At 37.2% G+C, this 19240-nt stretch overlaps 1 protein-coding gene across 11 annotated transcripts in view; it reads right to left on the bottom strand.

Moving 5' to 3' along the window:
- Window positions 1–19240, bottom strand: part of fryb (furry homolog b (Drosophila)) — a 72253-nt gene that overhangs the window by 33037 nt on the left and 19976 nt on the right. For 3 of the 11 annotated variants that reach the window (XM_007554572.2, XM_007554600.2, XM_016672965.1), the window contains exons 1-7: window positions 15714–16227; window positions 4236–4429; window positions 3340–3393; window positions 3055–3194; window positions 2321–2411; window positions 1079–1158; window positions 908–988 (exon numbers count right to left, since the gene is read on the bottom strand). In XM_007554572.2, the coding sequence (XP_007554634.1) occupies window positions 908–988; window positions 1079–1158; window positions 2321–2411; window positions 3055–3194; window positions 3340–3393; window positions 4236–4429; window positions 15714–15960 (887 nt within the window). In that variant the 5' untranslated portion in view covers window positions 15961–16227. Of the gene's footprint in view, window positions 1–907; window positions 989–1078; window positions 1159–2320; window positions 2412–3054; window positions 3195–3339; window positions 3394–4235; window positions 4430–6218; window positions 6813–10500; window positions 10811–15713; window positions 16229–19240 lie in introns of those variants that run through there. The other 8 variants (XM_007554581.2, XM_016672951.1, XM_007554608.2 and 5 more) reach the window with 6 other exon arrangements.

Raw genomic sequence — 19240 nt, 5'->3', positions numbered from 1 at the left:
TTCTGCATGAAGTAAAGAGTAATGAACATGCAGTTGGTGAGCCCTCGTCCACCCTTGATGCTGTGCTTTCTTATAAACTGGCTGAAAGAGGACTACTTTCTTTGCTTACAAGACAGACAAGTGTATATATGTATATTTTTGACAGAGAAAATTTGATAGTTAATTGACAGGAAAGTGGGGAATGAGAGAAGGGGAAGACATGCGGCCGGGATTTGAACATGCGATGGCCGCGTCAAGGACTAAGGCCTCCATATGTGGGTTGTGCTTAACCCCTGCGCCACCATATAGTTATTTTATTATCAGTGAGAATATTGTTCCATGTTAAAAAAACCCCAACAACAATACCCTACCTGCCTGCTGATTATGACTATAAAACATTTTAAAACAGTTATTTTTGGATCTGTTCACCCAACTTTCAATTGAAATGAGATTTCAACTTAGGAAGCTTATTAAAGTATAACATTATCACTCAAACAGAGGAGATTCTTTGTTTGCTCAACTAGATTTCAGAGTGTTGACTTAAACTAATGATGGTGCTAAAGAGTGTGTGCTTTGTGTCTGGTGGCAGTCATTGAGCTGCTTTGTCAACCCACACTACATGATAATAACCTCCAGCAAAATGGACTCTCTCATTACAGACGTTACAGAGTTAGAGGGTCATCATCTAGAGTGTCGTTATTATCCATGTGTGTATAAACACAGACATACACACATGCAAACAGAACACAGCAAATGGCTGTCAATTTTAGCGCTTGTGCTAAAGTGTGTGCATTTGTCACTACTGAAAATGGGGTTAGCTTGAGGTCATGTTGCTACTGTAATTACAAAGTCCACACTGACACATAAGGCAATGGGTTTAACATGATAGGGATTGTTGGACTATAATCAAAAAAGTGAAATCCGGTACCTTGACTGAGCAACAACTCCCACTACCTCTGCATAAAGGTCAGCCACTATGTGCATGTTGCCAGTGTTGGGCCCAAGATACCTAAAAATCAACCACAATCGGGATGATTAGAGCAAATCATGTTTGATGACAACACACAACACACATGTAGTAAAAGCCAAGTCTACTCACCCTTCTTTGTATTTGAAGTGCTTGAAAGCCAAATTGACGACTTCTTGGATAAGTCCATCCAAAAGAGGATGGAGAGGGATCTGAATAAACATACATGTATTATTGAATTACAAATTAAGATGCTGTTGTAATGGAAAACTAAATATTTAGAAAAACAAGATATTAACACAATAGGAAAAACGTGAAATTAAAAAAGTAAATTTAGTAAAAACATTTTATTTTATTTATTTAATGCTTATTTCACTACGTTAGATTCTCTTTTTCAATAACAATCTGTTTATTAATGTTGCATTAAAATCACAAGGTAAAGACAAAATATATCAGACTAAAATGTAATGCAAACATTATTCAATAAATAATGCTTGCCAAATGCTAGTTTAAGCAAACAAATCTTTAGTCCAACTAACATAAGAGTCATTGGTTTTCTAATGTTAGAAAAAGTGACCAATTGTTTAGATGTAACATGCATATTTTAATATGATTGGAATGTTTGAAACACAAATAAATAGTTGTGAAACAACTTCACCACTTCGTTAAATTTTCAGTTCTTTAAAAGGAAAATCGACATAATTACGCCAAAAGTTAACCTTGTTTAAAAATTAACTTTGTTCAATCTCTTTTGAATTGTAAAGACCTACCACTTTCACTACTACCTACTGTACATCCCATCATGAAATTTTAGCAATCTAGACACTTCCTTTATCATCTTACAGTCTGTTATGAATTGTTTTGAATGTCATCCACATGTAGTCTATTTTAATTTATTAAAAGTTGATTTCAAATGATTTGGAGATCCTTTACTCGGATCATGAATTACTACGATCTTTTTGCTCTTTCTGCCGTTTTGCGATGTTAACTCCCAGTTCAAGAAGCACTCTGAATTATATGTTTCAGGTTTAAACAGGACAAACCTGCTTCAAAATGCTGACTAAGGACGTTCTCATCATGTGCACTTAATGTGCACAAGTAGTTGGTTTTCCCACCACCAACTACTTATTTAAACAACATTTTAAAGTTATATATTCAGGTTTATTATTTAACATTATTGTTTTTTGGAATTGTCAAAAGTGATATCACATATCCATGTGTTGAAAATGCTGGAAAAAAATATCTAAATTTTCCCCATGAGAAAACAACCTAGAATCTGTTTTAGATTCTATGCTGCATTATAAACTACATCAGAGTTTAGGAAGACATCCAGTAAGGTCTCAGCAGTTAGTTAAACTCTAAAGAGAGCCTCACCTGTTTTAAGACTTCAATAAGCACTAGAGAAAAGATGAAGTCTATTGCCAGGTCCCTCCGCTCCAGTAAGTAGTCCTTCTGTTGTTCATCACTAAAGGACACACAGTCAGAGAAACAATGATTAGTTGTCACATCTGGGTTTTTTTACAGTATGATTCCTGCAAGAGGGTCCATTTAAATGCTTCTATTCTTACACCTCTATTCACATAAAAGCACTTATGATGTTTCTATTTGGTTGTTCACACTACACCCTAGAAGAACTAATTAATAGCAGCAGCTTTCTGGTTTGTAATTTAATGTGAAGTTAACGTTCTCCTTATTTCAGATTCTGGAAGGAGGAAGAAGTCTCAATATGAAAACATTTTTGTCATTAAACTGAGGTCAAAAAGGGTATATAAAAGACACCATCTTGACATGTTAAACAGGAAATCCACTTTGCCTTGTGGTGACAATTAGACCAAACAAAAAATAACTGATGTGACGCAGCAACATCTAAATGAATTATGTTATGGGAAATCCTATCTGCGTAATGTGACAATAAGCCTATTTGTACATTGTTTTCAAACAATAGGGAACATTGTCACCTAATGTTCTAAAAGTAATGCCCATACACAGAAAAAGCATTTAGAAATACTTTTGCTAAAAATATTACCCATACACTTTCCAGTTTTGGTGAATGATCGAAGCAAGAGGAAACATTAAACTGACAGTTTTTGCTGTTTTTACTTTCTCACTTTTTGGACTTTGTGTTGGCTCTGGGTCTGTATTCGTGGGACTCATCTTCAAGGCCGTTCTGCCTCTTGTACCAATCAAACAAAGTCTTCAGGATGGAGGGGAGGCAGTACTCCGCCAGAGAGCTCATGGTGCTGATCAGCTGCTCAGAAGGAGGTCAGACAAACAGGTGGAATATAGAATCACTCTTTTTGTGACTTGATATATTACAATAAATGACTAAAATATCAACATTTATGGTAGCACAGAAGGGAAAGACTGTTGAGATCTATATGAGGAAGACGCACCTGGTCAAACTGTGGGTCTTCTCCTCTCTGCAGGGATTTGTTAAGAGGCTTCTCCTAGAAATAAGTAGAAACCAAGGAGACAGTAATGAGCAAAGAGTCGAGGACAAATTACTTAATTTGTCTTTACAAGGAATTGCAAATGTAAAGCTAAGTTATGGAAAAAATAACACAACTTTGAAATTATTAGACAAAGTCTGGATCATTGTCTGTGTTAAGTGTCCAAAACAGCTTTTCAGCTTTGACTGCCATGGCAGCACAAAATTAATGATTAGTGACCCCTCTCTTTCGGTTGCAGATGGGATTAACTCCTTGGTTTATGTCTGTCAGTATAAATGAACATTTAACGCAAGAGTCAATAAATACGTTATTAAGACTATAAATCACGGGACTACCAAAACTCTGGGAAAAAATGTGTCTTATAGTCCAGAAAATAGGATACATTAAAGACATGTTTTCATTGTATCACTCTTCCAGATCACTCGGGTCTTCTGCTTCAAAACTACTTTTACGGTATGTAAATGTATAAAGAGGAAGTTTCTGTGGTATTTGCATCATATGCAAATTAGCTCACCTATATTCCTAAATAAATGTTTATGTGATTGATTAAATTCTTCCCCCCTTTTTATATTCAGTCCATCCTGGAATATTTCATCAGAAAGACTGAAAATTCTGTTCAACTTCCCCAAGTTAGATTGTGTTTTATAAGAGACAGGATGCTAAAGATTTTAGGATGCAGGTCATGAAACATATTAGTCAATAAAGATCTTCCTAAAAGTTGATTTAGATAACACAGTCAAATGGCCCGAATGCATATTTATTGATTCTGTAACCTGAGCGAAAAGGGAGAAAAAGTAGAAACAAACCTGTATGGGAAAAATCAATCTAAACTCACTCACCAGCGGCTCCGCCATGATGATGCGAATCTTGCGTTCGGAGAGCAAGGTGAAGTTTGCAAACAAGCTTTTAAGGACAAACTCGCCCGGCTTGCTCTCAGGGTCTACGTTAACAGGCGCCATGACGACTGGACCCTTCCTCTCTCCCAACGTTCCACTGGCTGGTGGGACTGGTTGCTTCAGTCCCACTGGAGAAGCTGAGGAAACAAATAAAATAATTATAACATATTTTTACCGTATACTTACTTCCAACTGGGCTATATTTTGTTGCCTTGCAAAAGTAAAGACAGCTGTTCTTTAAAGGGCTCGAAGGTATTTTGGAGAATACTGGTGAACAAAGAACAGAATGAAGACCAAGGGACACAGGAAAACAGTTTTGAAGAAGTGCAAAGCAGCATGAGGTTCTAAAACAATTTCTCACATTTTGAACATCTCATCACTGTTCATGATCAAATAATAGGAAGGACATGGAAAAACTGCCAACCCAGCAGGACATGGCTGTCTAACAAAACTGACAGGCTGAGCAAGGAAACATTAATCAAGGTACAAAGAACTGACAGGTGGATGAGCTGCAGCGATCCGTGGTTGCACAATATCTTCTGTTGGCATGACAATTAATAGCTGTCTACTCCACAAATATACTATTTATAGAAGCTAAGAAATTGAAATTACGGTAACATCAAGAAAAACCTGTGAGAGGCTGAGAAAATGTTCAGACTTGTTTAGAGTCTGAAAATTTAGAGTTTAGTTGTTGTTCTTGGTTCCAACAGAACAACAACTCTAAACATGAACTCAAAGTTACAACAGATTTGCCTAGTCAAAGAATCCAATGTGTGGCAAGGCTTGAAATGTGATGTTCATAAATGTAATTAATTAAATCTGACTTGTTTTTGTAAGAAAATTGGGAACACGAATGCATGTTAGGCCTTCAGGTTATTTGAAGATCACCCAAAAGTACTAAATATTGACAATATCAGTAGCAACAGATCCCAATTTTCCTCACTGTTAGGTACCTCAATCAGTGTCAGGTGTGAGCATCAACTTTTGTGAGACTCCATCCAATAGGCTGAACATATGTAAGACAACACGTGGTCACGGGTACTGCAAAGGTGATAAATATGCAATTTATTATTTTAACGAATAATAAATTGCGTTAAATTTATTATTATAAATAAAAATGTTCAGATTTTTAAAATGTGCATTCTTTATTGTCCAGTTCAGAATAATGCCACATATTTATGTCGGTCGCTTACATAAAATGTGTTTAAAATACGATGAATTTTGTGATCAGAATAAGACAACAGTATGAATACAAGCCGGTTTGGACTGTCTCAGTATAGGATGTTGAATATAATTTTTGCTTTTTGAATAAAAAGTCAAAACACTGGCCTTTAATGTTTAAGCTTAATCTGTCATTTGATCAAACTTTTCCTACCAAGTGAAAATCTGCTCTATCTAAGAATGCATTTTGTTGTCCAAGTTTAACAGTGAAACACGTTAGCATGGACAGATGGAGAAAAAAAAAGAGACATCACTTTAAACCGAAGTTCATTCCCACTCATGATTACATCACTGTTAAGCCTGGACACCATTAGCTTTTAAGAGAAGAGAAAATAAACGGACAGAAAAAAGTCAGAACTATTAGAGAAAAATGTACGAAAAAGAGGTATGTTCTGAGATTACACTGAAAAGAGTATTAACATTCCTCACACCATGAAGAGGATTTATGCTCATGTTGAGCTCCTGATGATTTATCATATGTCAAGAAGGCCTGGGCCGCCCCTACACATACAGTATCAGATAACAACAATGTCAGGTCTTAATTGACCTTCCATGACCATGTGACCTGACTCAGTGGAGAGGTGAAAACTAACTCCCTGGGTGCACAGCCCCCTTGTCCTCATACAACCATCCGTTTGGATGAAACCTGAGCACTCACAGGATGCACACACGTGTACATATGAATGCACGGCCATGCAAGCTTACCAAGGCCTTTGATGAAGCTGATGACACTAGCTCTACTCCATTTGGTTGGGACTTCCATGTTGTAAATGACAAAAGGCACAAGCACAGTGTAGGAAAAGGGACAAAGTAGTAGGACGGAGGAGCAACTGGACTTTACTGAAAGTAAAAGTCAGCTTCCATAATTTTATAAATGTAATTTCTTGCAAGACAGTATTTTTCTTTACTACCCAAATAATCTACCACACCGGAAATCACAGACATCATCTTAATGTCTGTTTTTAATTCTTGGTCGGTTTAACCAAAGCTGAAAATGTGAAGCTCCATCTTTGACCAAATTGAGCAAAAAGGTGTCACAAAAATTGGATTGACAGGTCTATCCCGAATTTAATCCAAATGATATTCCAGACCGGAAAAAGCCAGATTGACACTTCCCACGTGAATGTTGCTTGACGCCTCAGATCTCAAAGAGTCCCAGTCTCAGAAGAGACGATGGCATCAAGGTGTCCTTTTAAAACACACAAAAAAAATGCAAGTGCAAACTAATTTTGTTGACAGGTGTCTCTACAAACAGGGATTGAGAATATTTCCAAATGTTTGGTAAGATCAGAGGCTGTCCAGGGCCTCATGCCTGTCAGTTATATGAGTCGACAGTCAAATTGTCAGTTCCTACTTTAGCTTCTGTTCGGCCTCCAACCTGCCACCTCGTCTCTGAACAGTAGTTCCTGTGACTTTTGAATCCTTGAATCCCATTGGAATGAAGAAGCCAAATGAAGCGATTCTCTAAAAGTGGCTGTCTTCAAGTTGTCTGGAGCAGTTAAGCAGAATCTTATCCTTGTGAAGGTCCGACCAGAAGAGTTGGGTTGGAATTTCAACACTGTTCAGAGAGAGAGCCAAGGGGAGGAGGGAGGCGCTATATATAGATGGTTGGCGGTCACTCTCTTACATACCCACCACTCCCACTGACCCCTACTCATACACAAGTGCACACTCACAAAAACACACACAAAGAAATAAACACAGATGTGGAAATTGGCGGAAGTCAAACAACTTAACATGGCTTAACTTCAAAGTAAATTGCATTTATCTCATTTAGCAAAAAACAGGTTGACTCCAAGCAAATTAATCCATTAGGGCTTCCAAATTATATAACTGTAAGGTGTCTGCCAATGTGAACATAACTGTGTGTACTGTACAGGAGTGTGTCAGAAAAAGCAAGAGGAGAGAAGATTAGAAAAGAGCATAAACATGTCTCTAACAGACAGACAAGCACAGGGATTTGCATGATTCAGCATTTCAAGGGATGATTCAACACAAACTGAACATCTAGTACATAATGTACATGTTTAACTATATTTTGCTGCTTCGTCTAAAATATTGTCTGAGCAAGAAAGATACAAAGTATGATGGAACGCAGTATGCATCAAGAAAAACTCAAAAAATGTTCAATAATAAGCAAAAAGGTATTTGATATTTTGGATGTCTTTATCAAAATACCATGTGTTTCAATACAAACATAAAAACCAATTTAAATTAAAAGTAATTAAGAAATAACACCTCAATTCAAACATTTCTATAAACATAAGGATTCTGGAACATAATGGATTTCAAGTGAACAAATGATACTTTCTTAACTAGAATTATGTTGGTGTAAAAAAACACAGCAGCAGTATTTACAGTACCATTTAAGAGTTCATATTAAATATCAGAAATCAAGTTTACACAACTGGTTCCAATCATGCTTTAATTCAGCAAAATGCTTCAATATTTGTCATTCCATATGCTGCCATTTATCATATTTATTTTTAAAGATTGCCTTTATCACTGTTACTGTCACCTACCACCAAAACAGCAACTTTACTGTACTTTGTTCAACCTTCTTATCTGTTAAGTCTCGCTTTCACTCTCTGTCTCCCAGCCTGAGTGAAACCCCAGATATGTTTAAAAATGTAGTAAAAAGCTGTTTCTATGAAAATATCTTCTTACATGATTAAAATTCATTGGACTTAATCATAAATGCCTCTCTTACCTGGAAACATGGTTACAAGGCTAACTTTGAGTTCCCTACCCTCAGCAACATCCAGACTAAAGATTGTTTTTTTGCTTCCACAACCTTGTGGAACTGAGTTATGGTACATTATCTAAACGGTAAAATAGTTTTTTGTTAGTTTGTTTCTGACTGGACGATTGTTTGGTGCAACCCTAAAATTACACGTATAAAAACAACAAAGAAAATACAATTTAATCAGTTTATTAATTTTGTAAAAACTAATGGACAGTGTACCTGGATGATGCATCACGTGTTATAACCATGGAAAAGATGTTAATCTGGGTGTTTAAAAGCCTCCCAAAATGTTTCTTGATCTACAAAAATGATTGATCCTGTGGATGTTTTTGCAAATTTCTGTCAGTTTCTAGGTAACAGCTAGAGATGAGTCATGTCTAACAGCAGAGAGAATAACAACAAGCACAATTTAACTGCCCTTGACAAGACCCAACAGAGCCTAACCTGGCTGCTGCTGGAAAAGAAAGCTGGCTGCGAGCTACAAAGTCAGGCAATCTTGCAAGTTGTGTTGTGTTGTTGGATGATGAATTAAATAATAGACAGTCAGTAATGTACTTTAATTACATTTGGAAATCAGAACTCCTACATGAAATGTACATTTGTCCTGGTAAGTAACAGTTACTTAAATTGGTGAAATGAAAGACTGGAAGCTAATAAAAGCTAGCCTGTTAAATCTGACATTTTTCAGCTATGTAGTCTATCTGATGTATTGGGATGGGCCCAGTGGCATGAGATCTGACAAGTTCAACTTGATGAAGTCAGCTATTTGTCTTCGATTTTGGCTGATAATATTCAATGCTTCCAGCATTTTTAGCCTTCAAGGTGTGTTTATTATTCTGTTGACTTTCGAGTTTAGTCCAAAAGCTAAAACTATTTATAACTTTAATGTTCAAATATATCTCACACCAAACAGAATGATTTCTTTTAAAATGTTCTCTACATATTCTTTCTACAGCTCTTACTTCAACATGGACCTTAAAACACGTTTAAAAGAAACATCAACAATAAATCCAAATTGCCAAACAACTTCCCCATCATCAGTGCAGATAGGTTCAAAGATTTGACTTTTTTCCTACATTTATCTTAACTAAGAGCTCTCACTACTATTAATCTATTGAAGCATCAGCTACAAGGATGTATGTTAATGCCATTTCTTGAGTTTAGTAGGAATCTGATAGGGACATTTGTTGTAATGCAAAAATAGGCAATATCTTTTAAGCCCTTCCTTTTCTGTAACAGTACAACTCTTATATTTTATGTGATTTAGTCTGGAAGAAAAAAAATATTAAACTAGATTTTAAAATTAAAATAGGTTTTAAAAAGTAAAATAGATTCAAAAACCACAAAAACAAAGATTGCTATTGCTGATCACATCATCTGAAAATTAACTTATGAGCCAGACCGCTAAGCTAACTTAGCCAAACACTCTCATAAAATCTATTTACTTCTGGAAGTGTCCCTATAAAAACTGTACGAGCAAATAGAAAGAAAACAAAAAAAAAAAACTTGCATCAGTCTAGTATCAATATCCAAAATTCAATCCAGCACAAACCGCTTGGTTAATCTCTGCATCCTCAACATTAACAGCATAACAACTAATGACACGGTGATGACAAACTGCAGGCGGCTGACAATGAGTCCCATTGGGGCAATAACACAGGGATGCTTTCTGCTTATTGTGATTGTTCAGATTCACAAACCCACCGTTGCCAGGCTGAGGAACACCGTGTCCAACAGAAACTGAAGGAGGATGCTGCTGGGTGTTCACTTCTGACTGCCTCAGAGTGAGAGCAGTTCTGTTTAGTAAACAAGAACAAGGAAACTGAGAGAGGCTCGGGATTCTCTTAGAATGCCAATAGCATAAAAACTTCAGTGGACAGACAAGTATGTTAGGATCCAAATCTGTTATGCTGTGATTATAACAAAGCCAGGAAGCTCCTCTCTGTTGGCTAAGCATAAGATGTGACATTTCTGTTGAAAACTACTGAGGAATAACATGTACCTTACACTTGTACCGCTATCGTTTTTGCAAAGCATTTGTCAGAACATTGTTCTATTACATAACATCGCCAAATATTGACAAGGGTAGATCAGCTGCCAGCTTTTCTGTGACTCACAAAAACAAAGCAGAGTCTGTAAACTGCAGGACCCACTGACAGCTTATAAGTCTATCACTGCTATGTGTCAGGCATTTGTCCGGCATAAAGGCAACAGCAACTGTCATCTGTTAGCTGTACTCACTGCCTCCTAAAGACTTGAGCAGAGACTTGAGGCTGATGTCAAAGAACCCCGAATCTTGCTGGCTGGTCGCCATGGCTGCAGAGGCTAGGTCGCCACGGTGACAGACAGCAGTGGGGGAACAGGACGGCAGGATGAGACGCTGAGACAGAAGCGAGTGAGAGGAGGAGGAGTTGACGGAGCGAAGAGGCAAGGAGAGAGAGGGAGGACGATGCAGGTGGGCAGTGAGCGATGCGGATGTTGCGGCTGTCTGTTGCTTTGAGTGCGTGTACGCACGAGCACGATCAATGAAAGTGTATGTCAGCCCTGCCTGAGCTCTGTGTTGCTATATTGTTAGCTTACACCCCCATCCCCTCTCTGTTTTGCTCTCTCAGGACAGTGATACACAGATGTTAGCAGACGCAAGCGGCCAATCCTCTTAGAGGGAGGAGAGAGCGAGGGTGAGAAGGAGGTAGTGAGAGGACAACAGAGAGCATAAATCACCGAATTGGAGGAAACATAAAAAAATACAAGCAGGGCAAACTGGGAATGAGAAAACCACAGAGTAATACACAATGCATAAAGAGAAGAAAATGGGATGAAGATGATTCAGTATATATACATATGTACCATAAGTATGCTATGAGCATTATAAGCCAATGAGAGCGAAGTGAAACAGTGACAGGCAGATCAAATCAGCCTATAGCCAATAACAGAACCTTTTTGTCATCACTGCCTCACATAGACATCACATACAAGCTGTAACTGGATGTTCTGTTATTTTACATATTGACTTTCTCCAGTAGGATAATATTATGTTTCTATTATGTTTCTATATTGGAAAAAAAAATGATAATAAGGTTCAGTTGGGTCTTGACAAGTCCTTGCTTCTTCAAGAAAAAAAAATAAAGCCCCTATAAAAAGGACATGATTTAACTATAACACTAAAATGAAACATTAAAAAATTACTTCACACTTAGAAGGATCAAGTAGAGTGATTTTTGCGTGGACGGGTTCGAAGGGGATGCTTAATGGTTTTAAAAAGCCACTGCTTTTTAAAAAGAAAAAAATAAGCCAGTGACAGAATGGTAACTAAATGAAATCTATAACCGAGTATGGAAAATCTGGCTCTTAAAGATAAAAATCTTGGGAGCAATTTCTAATCTCTAAAGCATTTATAGGAGATAAATGAGCATCATGTTTTTGCCTTTATGTTATAAATGATCATTAATTATTTATACTAGAAGCAAACGCAACATCGTTCCAAGTGCGTAAGAGTCGGATGACTTGATAAGTAAGGGTTTTACTCATATTTTAAAGCAAAAATTATTAGAGTACAGACATTTCAAGTGTCTTTACCTTCTTATTGAAGTGATTACCACAGTTAAAGAAAGGTTGGAAGCTCAAAAGGTTAATATCAAGTAACATTGCTGTGCTCCATCTAGCCTTCCTGTTTTCACAAGTTTTGCTTTTTCTCGGAGTCTGAATAAACTGCAAATGTGTTTCAACATGCTTTTGTAGAAAACAGTTTCCTTTAAATTAGCATATTTTCTCTGTACTTACCCTGACTACATTTTAAACTACTCATAGAAACTCAAAACTAGCAACTTTAAGTCTCCTAGTTAGGGGTCATTCACTGAATGAAAACAGACAATATTTTTGTCTAGTCACCAGTCAAGGCCAATTAAGCAAAAAATAGTCACAGACATTCTAAGGCCATAACTAAAGTGATTATATAACTTTTTTTTCATTACTTTTACTCTTTAAAGGCAGAAAATGTCATTTGCCAGTCTCAATTATTCTCTATTAATATAGTTGAAGCATATGAGAGTGAAATAACTGATCAGTTATACAGAAAATCAACTAAATGTTTCTCCTTTTGCTTTCTTACAGTCAATACTCACAGTCAAACCTTAAAGTAAAGGTAAAGTGATCAAGCGTGTGGATAAGCGATGCATAATTAGGGTCTTCACAACATCCTGAGCTGCAGAAGTGCCACAGGACATGTTAAAGGGAGAAAGGACAATGAGTATGCGAGTATGGGACGAGGGGACACATATAATATAGAGCATCTTGAAAGCTGCTGCCCACAGGAGGGCTACGGAGCACAGAATGGCCTGATTCACATTAAGAGACAATTAGAGCCTGATCTCAGAGGAGTAGAGATACAGCAGGGAACCTCCGCAAACTGAATCTGGTCTGGAAATTATGTTTACTTTGCTACAGTCACGGAGAAAATACTATCAGCAAATCCCATTGTAATACCATTGCAATAATATTGTTATTGTTACGTCAGTCATACTCAGAGATTGTTATAATCTACTGAAGTTCACTCTCTCATCTTTGTCCATACATTCATTTTTTTTTAAACCAAACCATTTAAATCTTCTAAGGGTTGGGAGTGTTTACCTTTCCCAGCACTCAATGGGTAAGAAGCAGGTACAGAGTAAACGTGTCTTTAGTCAACCACAAGGTAAATAAGGAGACACATAAAACAAACAACTATGATCTCACAGACTAACCCTCAGTATTTAAGGAGATTTAGAGTGATTGATTAACCTGGCATGCATGTTTTCAGAGTAGACATATGAATCAAAATGCCTCCGACTACAGCGCTAACCACAAAATTTCTATAAAGAATTGCATTTTGTGTGTGTGTTTCTCACACTGAAGATGATAATGTACTGTTAATTTTTGGGATTTATGGAAAATGCTTTTTTTTTTTTTACTTTAAAAGTAACATACTGACAAATGCACATGTTTTGCAAGAAGAAAAAAACTCCCTGCGATGCAGCGTTTCCTCATACTAAAAAAAGAGACATTTTCAAATTAAGATGCAAATCTTTTGCTGTACTAGATGGAGCAAGTGTTTTCACATACAGAGAAAGGTGTAAATGGGAAATACTCATTGGAGTTCACCCAAAGCAACACAAGATAGGAAAATCTATTCAAATGAATAGAAAACTGTGAGAATAGAAGAAAATCTGCTTATAGCTAGTAACAGCTACACCCATATTTTGGGATAGAAAGGAAAATCATAAACAAAAAAAAAAAATGCACTCACCCTTGCAAAACTCATGGGATTCCTCACATTCTGAGCAGAGGCCTGGGCATGCCAGCTGCTGGAATGTGATTCCTCCAAACACACATGCACGCATGTGTACATATGATCATATATACAGGGACAAATTAACAAACACGAATTGTAGTGCACATTCACTCAACTTCAAATTAAAGATGGACTAAATGTTCATTTAAAAAAATTGGAAAGAATCATTATGGTCATCTGATTCATTCCCAATTAATCAGCCGTTGAATGAAATGGTTTCATTCTGAAGTTTAAAAACGGAAGAATAAGGGTTTTTAAAATTATTTTATATTTCTTGTAAAAATGATTGTTTAATTTAAAAGCAATTTACTCACCTGCTAAGTGCAACTGAGTTACATGTGTTGTAAAGAGCGCTATTCAATGAGTAAAGGATTCCTGCCTTTATCAGTTTACATTCATTAACTATACTATACATCCACCATAATGGTCAGTCCTTCTTGGTCAAAGCACTGACTTGTGGCACATCTTCAGGGTTGCAAATAAATGAATTAGTTACTCTGGGAGTCTATCAAGTTACTATCAGGTTGCACTGTAAATAAAAAATGTTGAAGTGGTATTTACCTAAAAACACAATTAAAACCTAATTGTGTTTTAATTAAGTGAAAACACAACTAGCTTGTGTTTTAACTTACAATGTCACAGGGTAAGAAGAAAGTAAAAACATCGCTATGCTGGAAACAGTTGCTTGCGAGCTCTTAATCTTTTGACCAAACCAATGAAATAGATTAAACGCAACAATACTCATTTCTTGTTGACATGTTATCTATTAGAATTTCTTTGAATAATTGTCAGGAATATTTGTTCAAACATCACAACAGCGTGGGAGTGAAATGGTACACACATCCCAAGAGAGAGTGTTTGAGGTTTACAGTTCACACAGTAGTGTCTCACTGACACAGCTGGGTTGATCCAATAGGTCACTGTTCTGAAGAATGTCTGAGTGAGAGAAGTTTTCATGCCAGGCATACTTGCCTCTTTCACATCAAAGCCCCGGGGGTCCATACTCCCACAGCAGAGAAGCCCCACAATATTCAATTTCATAGCATTTCTTGTTTTGAGAATTTGACCATTTTAACCTTCCTGCTCAATTATTTCTAAGACGCTGTTAATTCCTTTCTGAAAGAAGTGTTTGTGCAGGTGGTACTCTGCTGCACAGGCACTACTTCAGCCCAAAATTTCCCTTCCACTTTTAACTGCACACATTTTCACTCTTCTTTTGAAGTTTTGTTAATTCCCACTAAGGGAACAAAATTAATTTGACCCTTTTTTTCCACTTACACAAATATTTTAAATGATCTTCACTTTACATCCACACTACTCTTTTTAAATAATCTCTGAAATGATGGTACAGGTTTACTAAAAAAAAAGCACTTGGCTTTACACTTGGTTATTCCTCATTTTACCTATTTCTTTCTGTGAATGGATGCAGCAAAGTTAACTCATAAGGTTCTAAAAGGAAAAATGGGTTCTCTCTTTTTTTCCTGGTAATAAATTGATGCTAAAATGTTACAAGTTCAGGCATTGATATACAATTCTTTTCAAAAGCAACATGTGTACCACACATGTTGCTAACAAATGACAAAAGCAACAATGTATGTGGCATATGTGGGTAAACCAAAGAAGTCCTGCACTCAAAACAACATTTCAATTCTACTCAGTATAATCTATTTATTAATATTTGCTGGACCTTGTAAAAAGAAACTTTGAAGCTGTTTAGAGGTGCTTGGACATGACACTACAAGCTGGTTTAGACCACCAAACAACACTCCTTCTACCTCTGATTATTGGTGAAGTAATAATAGTCTGTCTTCTCAAAACAAAACTGGTCTCAAAGAGCATACAAAAGTCCCAACAAAGACTTGCTAACCCTTAGGTCTTACGGCAGACATGTAGAGACAGAGAGGGTCTGAAGGTAGCAATAGATCACCGACTTCTTCACATTCTTTGCTGGGAAAAACTTGCATATTCACATTCCATTTGGTGAGTTCAGGATCACTATTTTAGGTGCGGACCAATTTTTTTTAGTTTTCTCCCTCAAAAAATCTTCCAGAAAAAAAGATTCCATATTTATAAGGGTTGTTACCAGGATGAACTAAAACAGAACCCATCACAGCATGTGTTCACCTACCTGCAAAGATCCTTGTCCTCTTTCTGGATCTAAGTTGGATCTTTGAAAATCTCCCTTTGAAGTCGCTGCGGTCAAATGTGTCCGGTGACAAAGAGGCAATGCGATCCAGGACAATCCCATCATGGCTTTGGTTCTGGATGGGAACTACCGGGTCTGAACCTTCCTTCGGCAATTGACCATTACTGGGATTGGAAGAACCGCTTTGATCCTTAAGGCTGTTAGTGCATCTCTCATCCTCTACAGACATGTCTGTATCGTCAGCAACACAAGGTGCTGGAGATCAATCTGCTCCCAGAAGTCAATATTCAAAATGAAGCCCTTTTCAGAGCTGGCAAACAGATACTACATGGTTCAACATTAAGTTCCAAAAGAAAAAAAAATAAAACAAAACAAAAAAAAAACTCTCCAGAAATGTGTTAGAAAATCAAGAAGTTCTAAAACCTTTCTTCACTCTCTTCGTTTCTTCTTTGTCCACATTTTGATATCCAGTTTCCTCTTATGGTATCTTTCCTTTACGATGAGTTCATTCAATCCGGCAACGGTGAGCTCACAGTCTTGTTGCAGATACAAAGATCTTCTGAAGATTCAGATTCTTCTCTCTAGAGTCGCTTTTCTATGTTCTTGTTTCAGACTCCAAACACTCTTTCATAGTCTTGCTTTTTTGAAAAGCAATTTTTATTTTTCCAAGATGTTTCACTGTCTTCAAAAACCCAGCTTTTGCTCTCTCTAGTTCTTCAGTTTCTTCTTGCTTTCTTTCTCAGTCTTTTCATTCTGTGAGGCACAGCTGTGTTTCTTTGCTCTCAGGTGGTGAACATGGGAGGGATCCAGTTCCAAGCGAGCAACCTGATTGGGTGGCTTAAAAGTTTGGGTGGTTCTTCTAGAGTTTTTTTCCCCCCTCTTCCATTTCATAGCTACCGCCTTCTGCTCACTGTTTTTTTTTTTTTTTCTGGCACGAAAAAAAAAAGTTTTTGCTGTGGTTTCTTTCTCACACACCTGTCCGTTGACTGTTTTCATTCTGGTTTTCTCCTACGGGAGTAAAGCATAACAGATAAGCATACATCTGCTTGACTCACACAGCCATACCATGGCATGTGGGTGGATGTAAACGCTAGAGTCCCTGTGCCTCACTGGTTGAGGCTGTTCAACCAGTTGCATTAAACTCAACATGCTAATGGTGTAGGATTACTGAGACACACCTATTCACAGAGGTAAAAACCAAGTCCTTACAAACAGGAAGGATTCACAATCAAAATATTTACATGGCAGTTTGATAAACAGTCTTGAATCATGTATATATTTAAAACAATAAAATGATACAGTGTTGTCTGTGAAATTACTGTACAGCAGGACAAATGTGAACAGAAGTTGGTTTTAAAAACCTGCCAATTGCCTACAGAAAACAAAATTGTTACAACATGGAAGTACTTGTTAAAAAGATGATGGTAAAACCTTTTAGATAAACATTGGAAAGTGGGCAGATCCACAAAATGCAAACTGCCCTTCTATTGCTCATCTTCCTAACTTTGTACAGGAAGTGTAACATACTGCTTTGCTCTGCCAGGGTAATTGCAAGTGGTCATGTAATCCTGTAATCAGGCAATAAGTCACAATAGTCGTCCTTAAGATTCTTCAAAGCTAATTCTGCTCAACAACCCCTAAAGGGGCAGAAAAGTGAAGAGTGGTTGTTTAAGAGACAGCTCTACTAAACAAATGTTGTTTTCCTCCTTAGGTTCTCTTCAAAGCACATTAGTGCATGCAGTATCTCACTTCTGTTTTCTCTGGAGGGTTGGGTAGTTAGTGTCTCACAGGAGGCATCTACCCTCAGTTAACTTCCTGCTGTTTACCCCACTATTGTCATGGCATCAGTTCCACTGAGTGCCTCACCCAAGAGCTAATTTGTGGGTGTGACAACAACAAGTCTTAACGTTTTCCATGTTCTTAAAAGTCAAAGTGGTGTAGTGCGGAAAGGCATCAAGTTAGATGAAGACAAGAGGAAGTAAGATTTTGTTGTAAACTGCAGCAACTCAAGGCTACTGATACAGAATACAGATAAAGCCATTGTACATTTTGTGAAAGGGAAGGTTTAATGTAAAATAAACAGTTTCAAGCTTTATTTCATGTTATAACGTTATAATGTTATATCAAAAACATACCTGGAGAGTTGTTTTGATTCTTTCATGCATGTTTGAGAAATCCTTGCATCTCCTATGGCAGCCATGTGGGAGTTCTGCCTATTTACACTTAGCTCTTCCTTGGAGCTGCAATCTCCTCTGAGCTTTTGCCCCGCAGAGCACCCCTCCCCACACAGTTCCACTAGACTAGCAGCAGCAACAGCAATTAGAAACACCTGGTGAAACTGTCTACTGAGCAATCATACAAACTACTTCTCAGTCCAACGCTCCTAAGAACGATTGTAAACGGTTATTGGAGCAGCATTGCTGTGATGACTTTGTGAAAGCAGAGTGTCGAAAACAGCAGTGGCTTCTTAAAAGGCAATATCATGTATTTTCCAGGCTCACATGGCCATTTCAGTGCATAACTGAAATGGCTCACATTACCATTTCAGTGCATAATAAGGTCGCATAGGTAACTATGCGACCTTCAGTTGATATAAAAAATGCTACATATACCAAACATGACTTTAAACAAATTTGTCTTTGCAATTTAACGCCTTGAAATGAGTGGCGTTTTGTGAGAGCAAACGTTTAGGCACCAATGAGTGGTTGCCATAGAAGATTCAAGGATTCCTCAACATGCATAAAAGAATTAAAACAACACTTCAGGTGTGTTTTTGATGAGGGAATATCATTATAATGTAATATAAAGCTAAAAAAGGTCAATTTTACAAAATACCTGCACTTTAAAATGTTGCCAAAATTAAAGCTAATGTAGGTAAACAATAGGCTGGAGGACTTAATTAGTTAATCAGTTTGTTTTTGCAGTACACTTTAGCCAACAGTTTGTACAAAATATCATGCTTTCTGACGGGGCCTTGCTCCATGACAACTGACGTGTGAAAGCAGACACCACTCACGTTCCCTGACAAGCTTCTCAGGTTTTCTGCCTAATATTTGCCGGGCCTGATCGCCCGCTTGTGTTAAGACTCACAGGTCAAAGACTGACAATCTACTTCTTCAAATACACAATCAAACCTATCTTTTACTCCCTTGAAGCCCTTTAAGACTTTGTGATGCAAAGATGTTTCCTAGTTTAATTATCTTTTAAAATGAGGCAATTGTTCATAAACTGATTATATCAATAAACATTATGAAATACACATCTTAAACAAGCTTGTCAGTTCCTGTTATTTAAAGCTTTTTGTAATTCAAATACACATCACATATACTGTCATCCATTATTAAGATAACTGTGACATAAGTGCTGCCCTTTACCCACTGTAAATACACTTTGGTTTACCAAGACCAAGTAACACAACCAAAAAGGCAAACAATAAACCACAGAATAACAGCTTGTTTTTAGCCTGAGTCTGTAGACAAACAACAATACTATCTTAACAATAGTTGACC

This window comes from Poecilia formosa, unplaced genomic scaffold, assembly GCF_000485575.1.
Source record: "Poecilia formosa unplaced genomic scaffold, Poecilia_formosa-5.1.2 Scaffold3, whole genome shotgun sequence".
In the NCBI taxonomy this organism is placed as follows: Eukaryota; Metazoa; Chordata; class Actinopteri; order Cyprinodontiformes; family Poeciliidae; genus Poecilia; species Poecilia formosa.
This window is presented reverse-complemented; position numbering and strand designations above follow the sequence as displayed.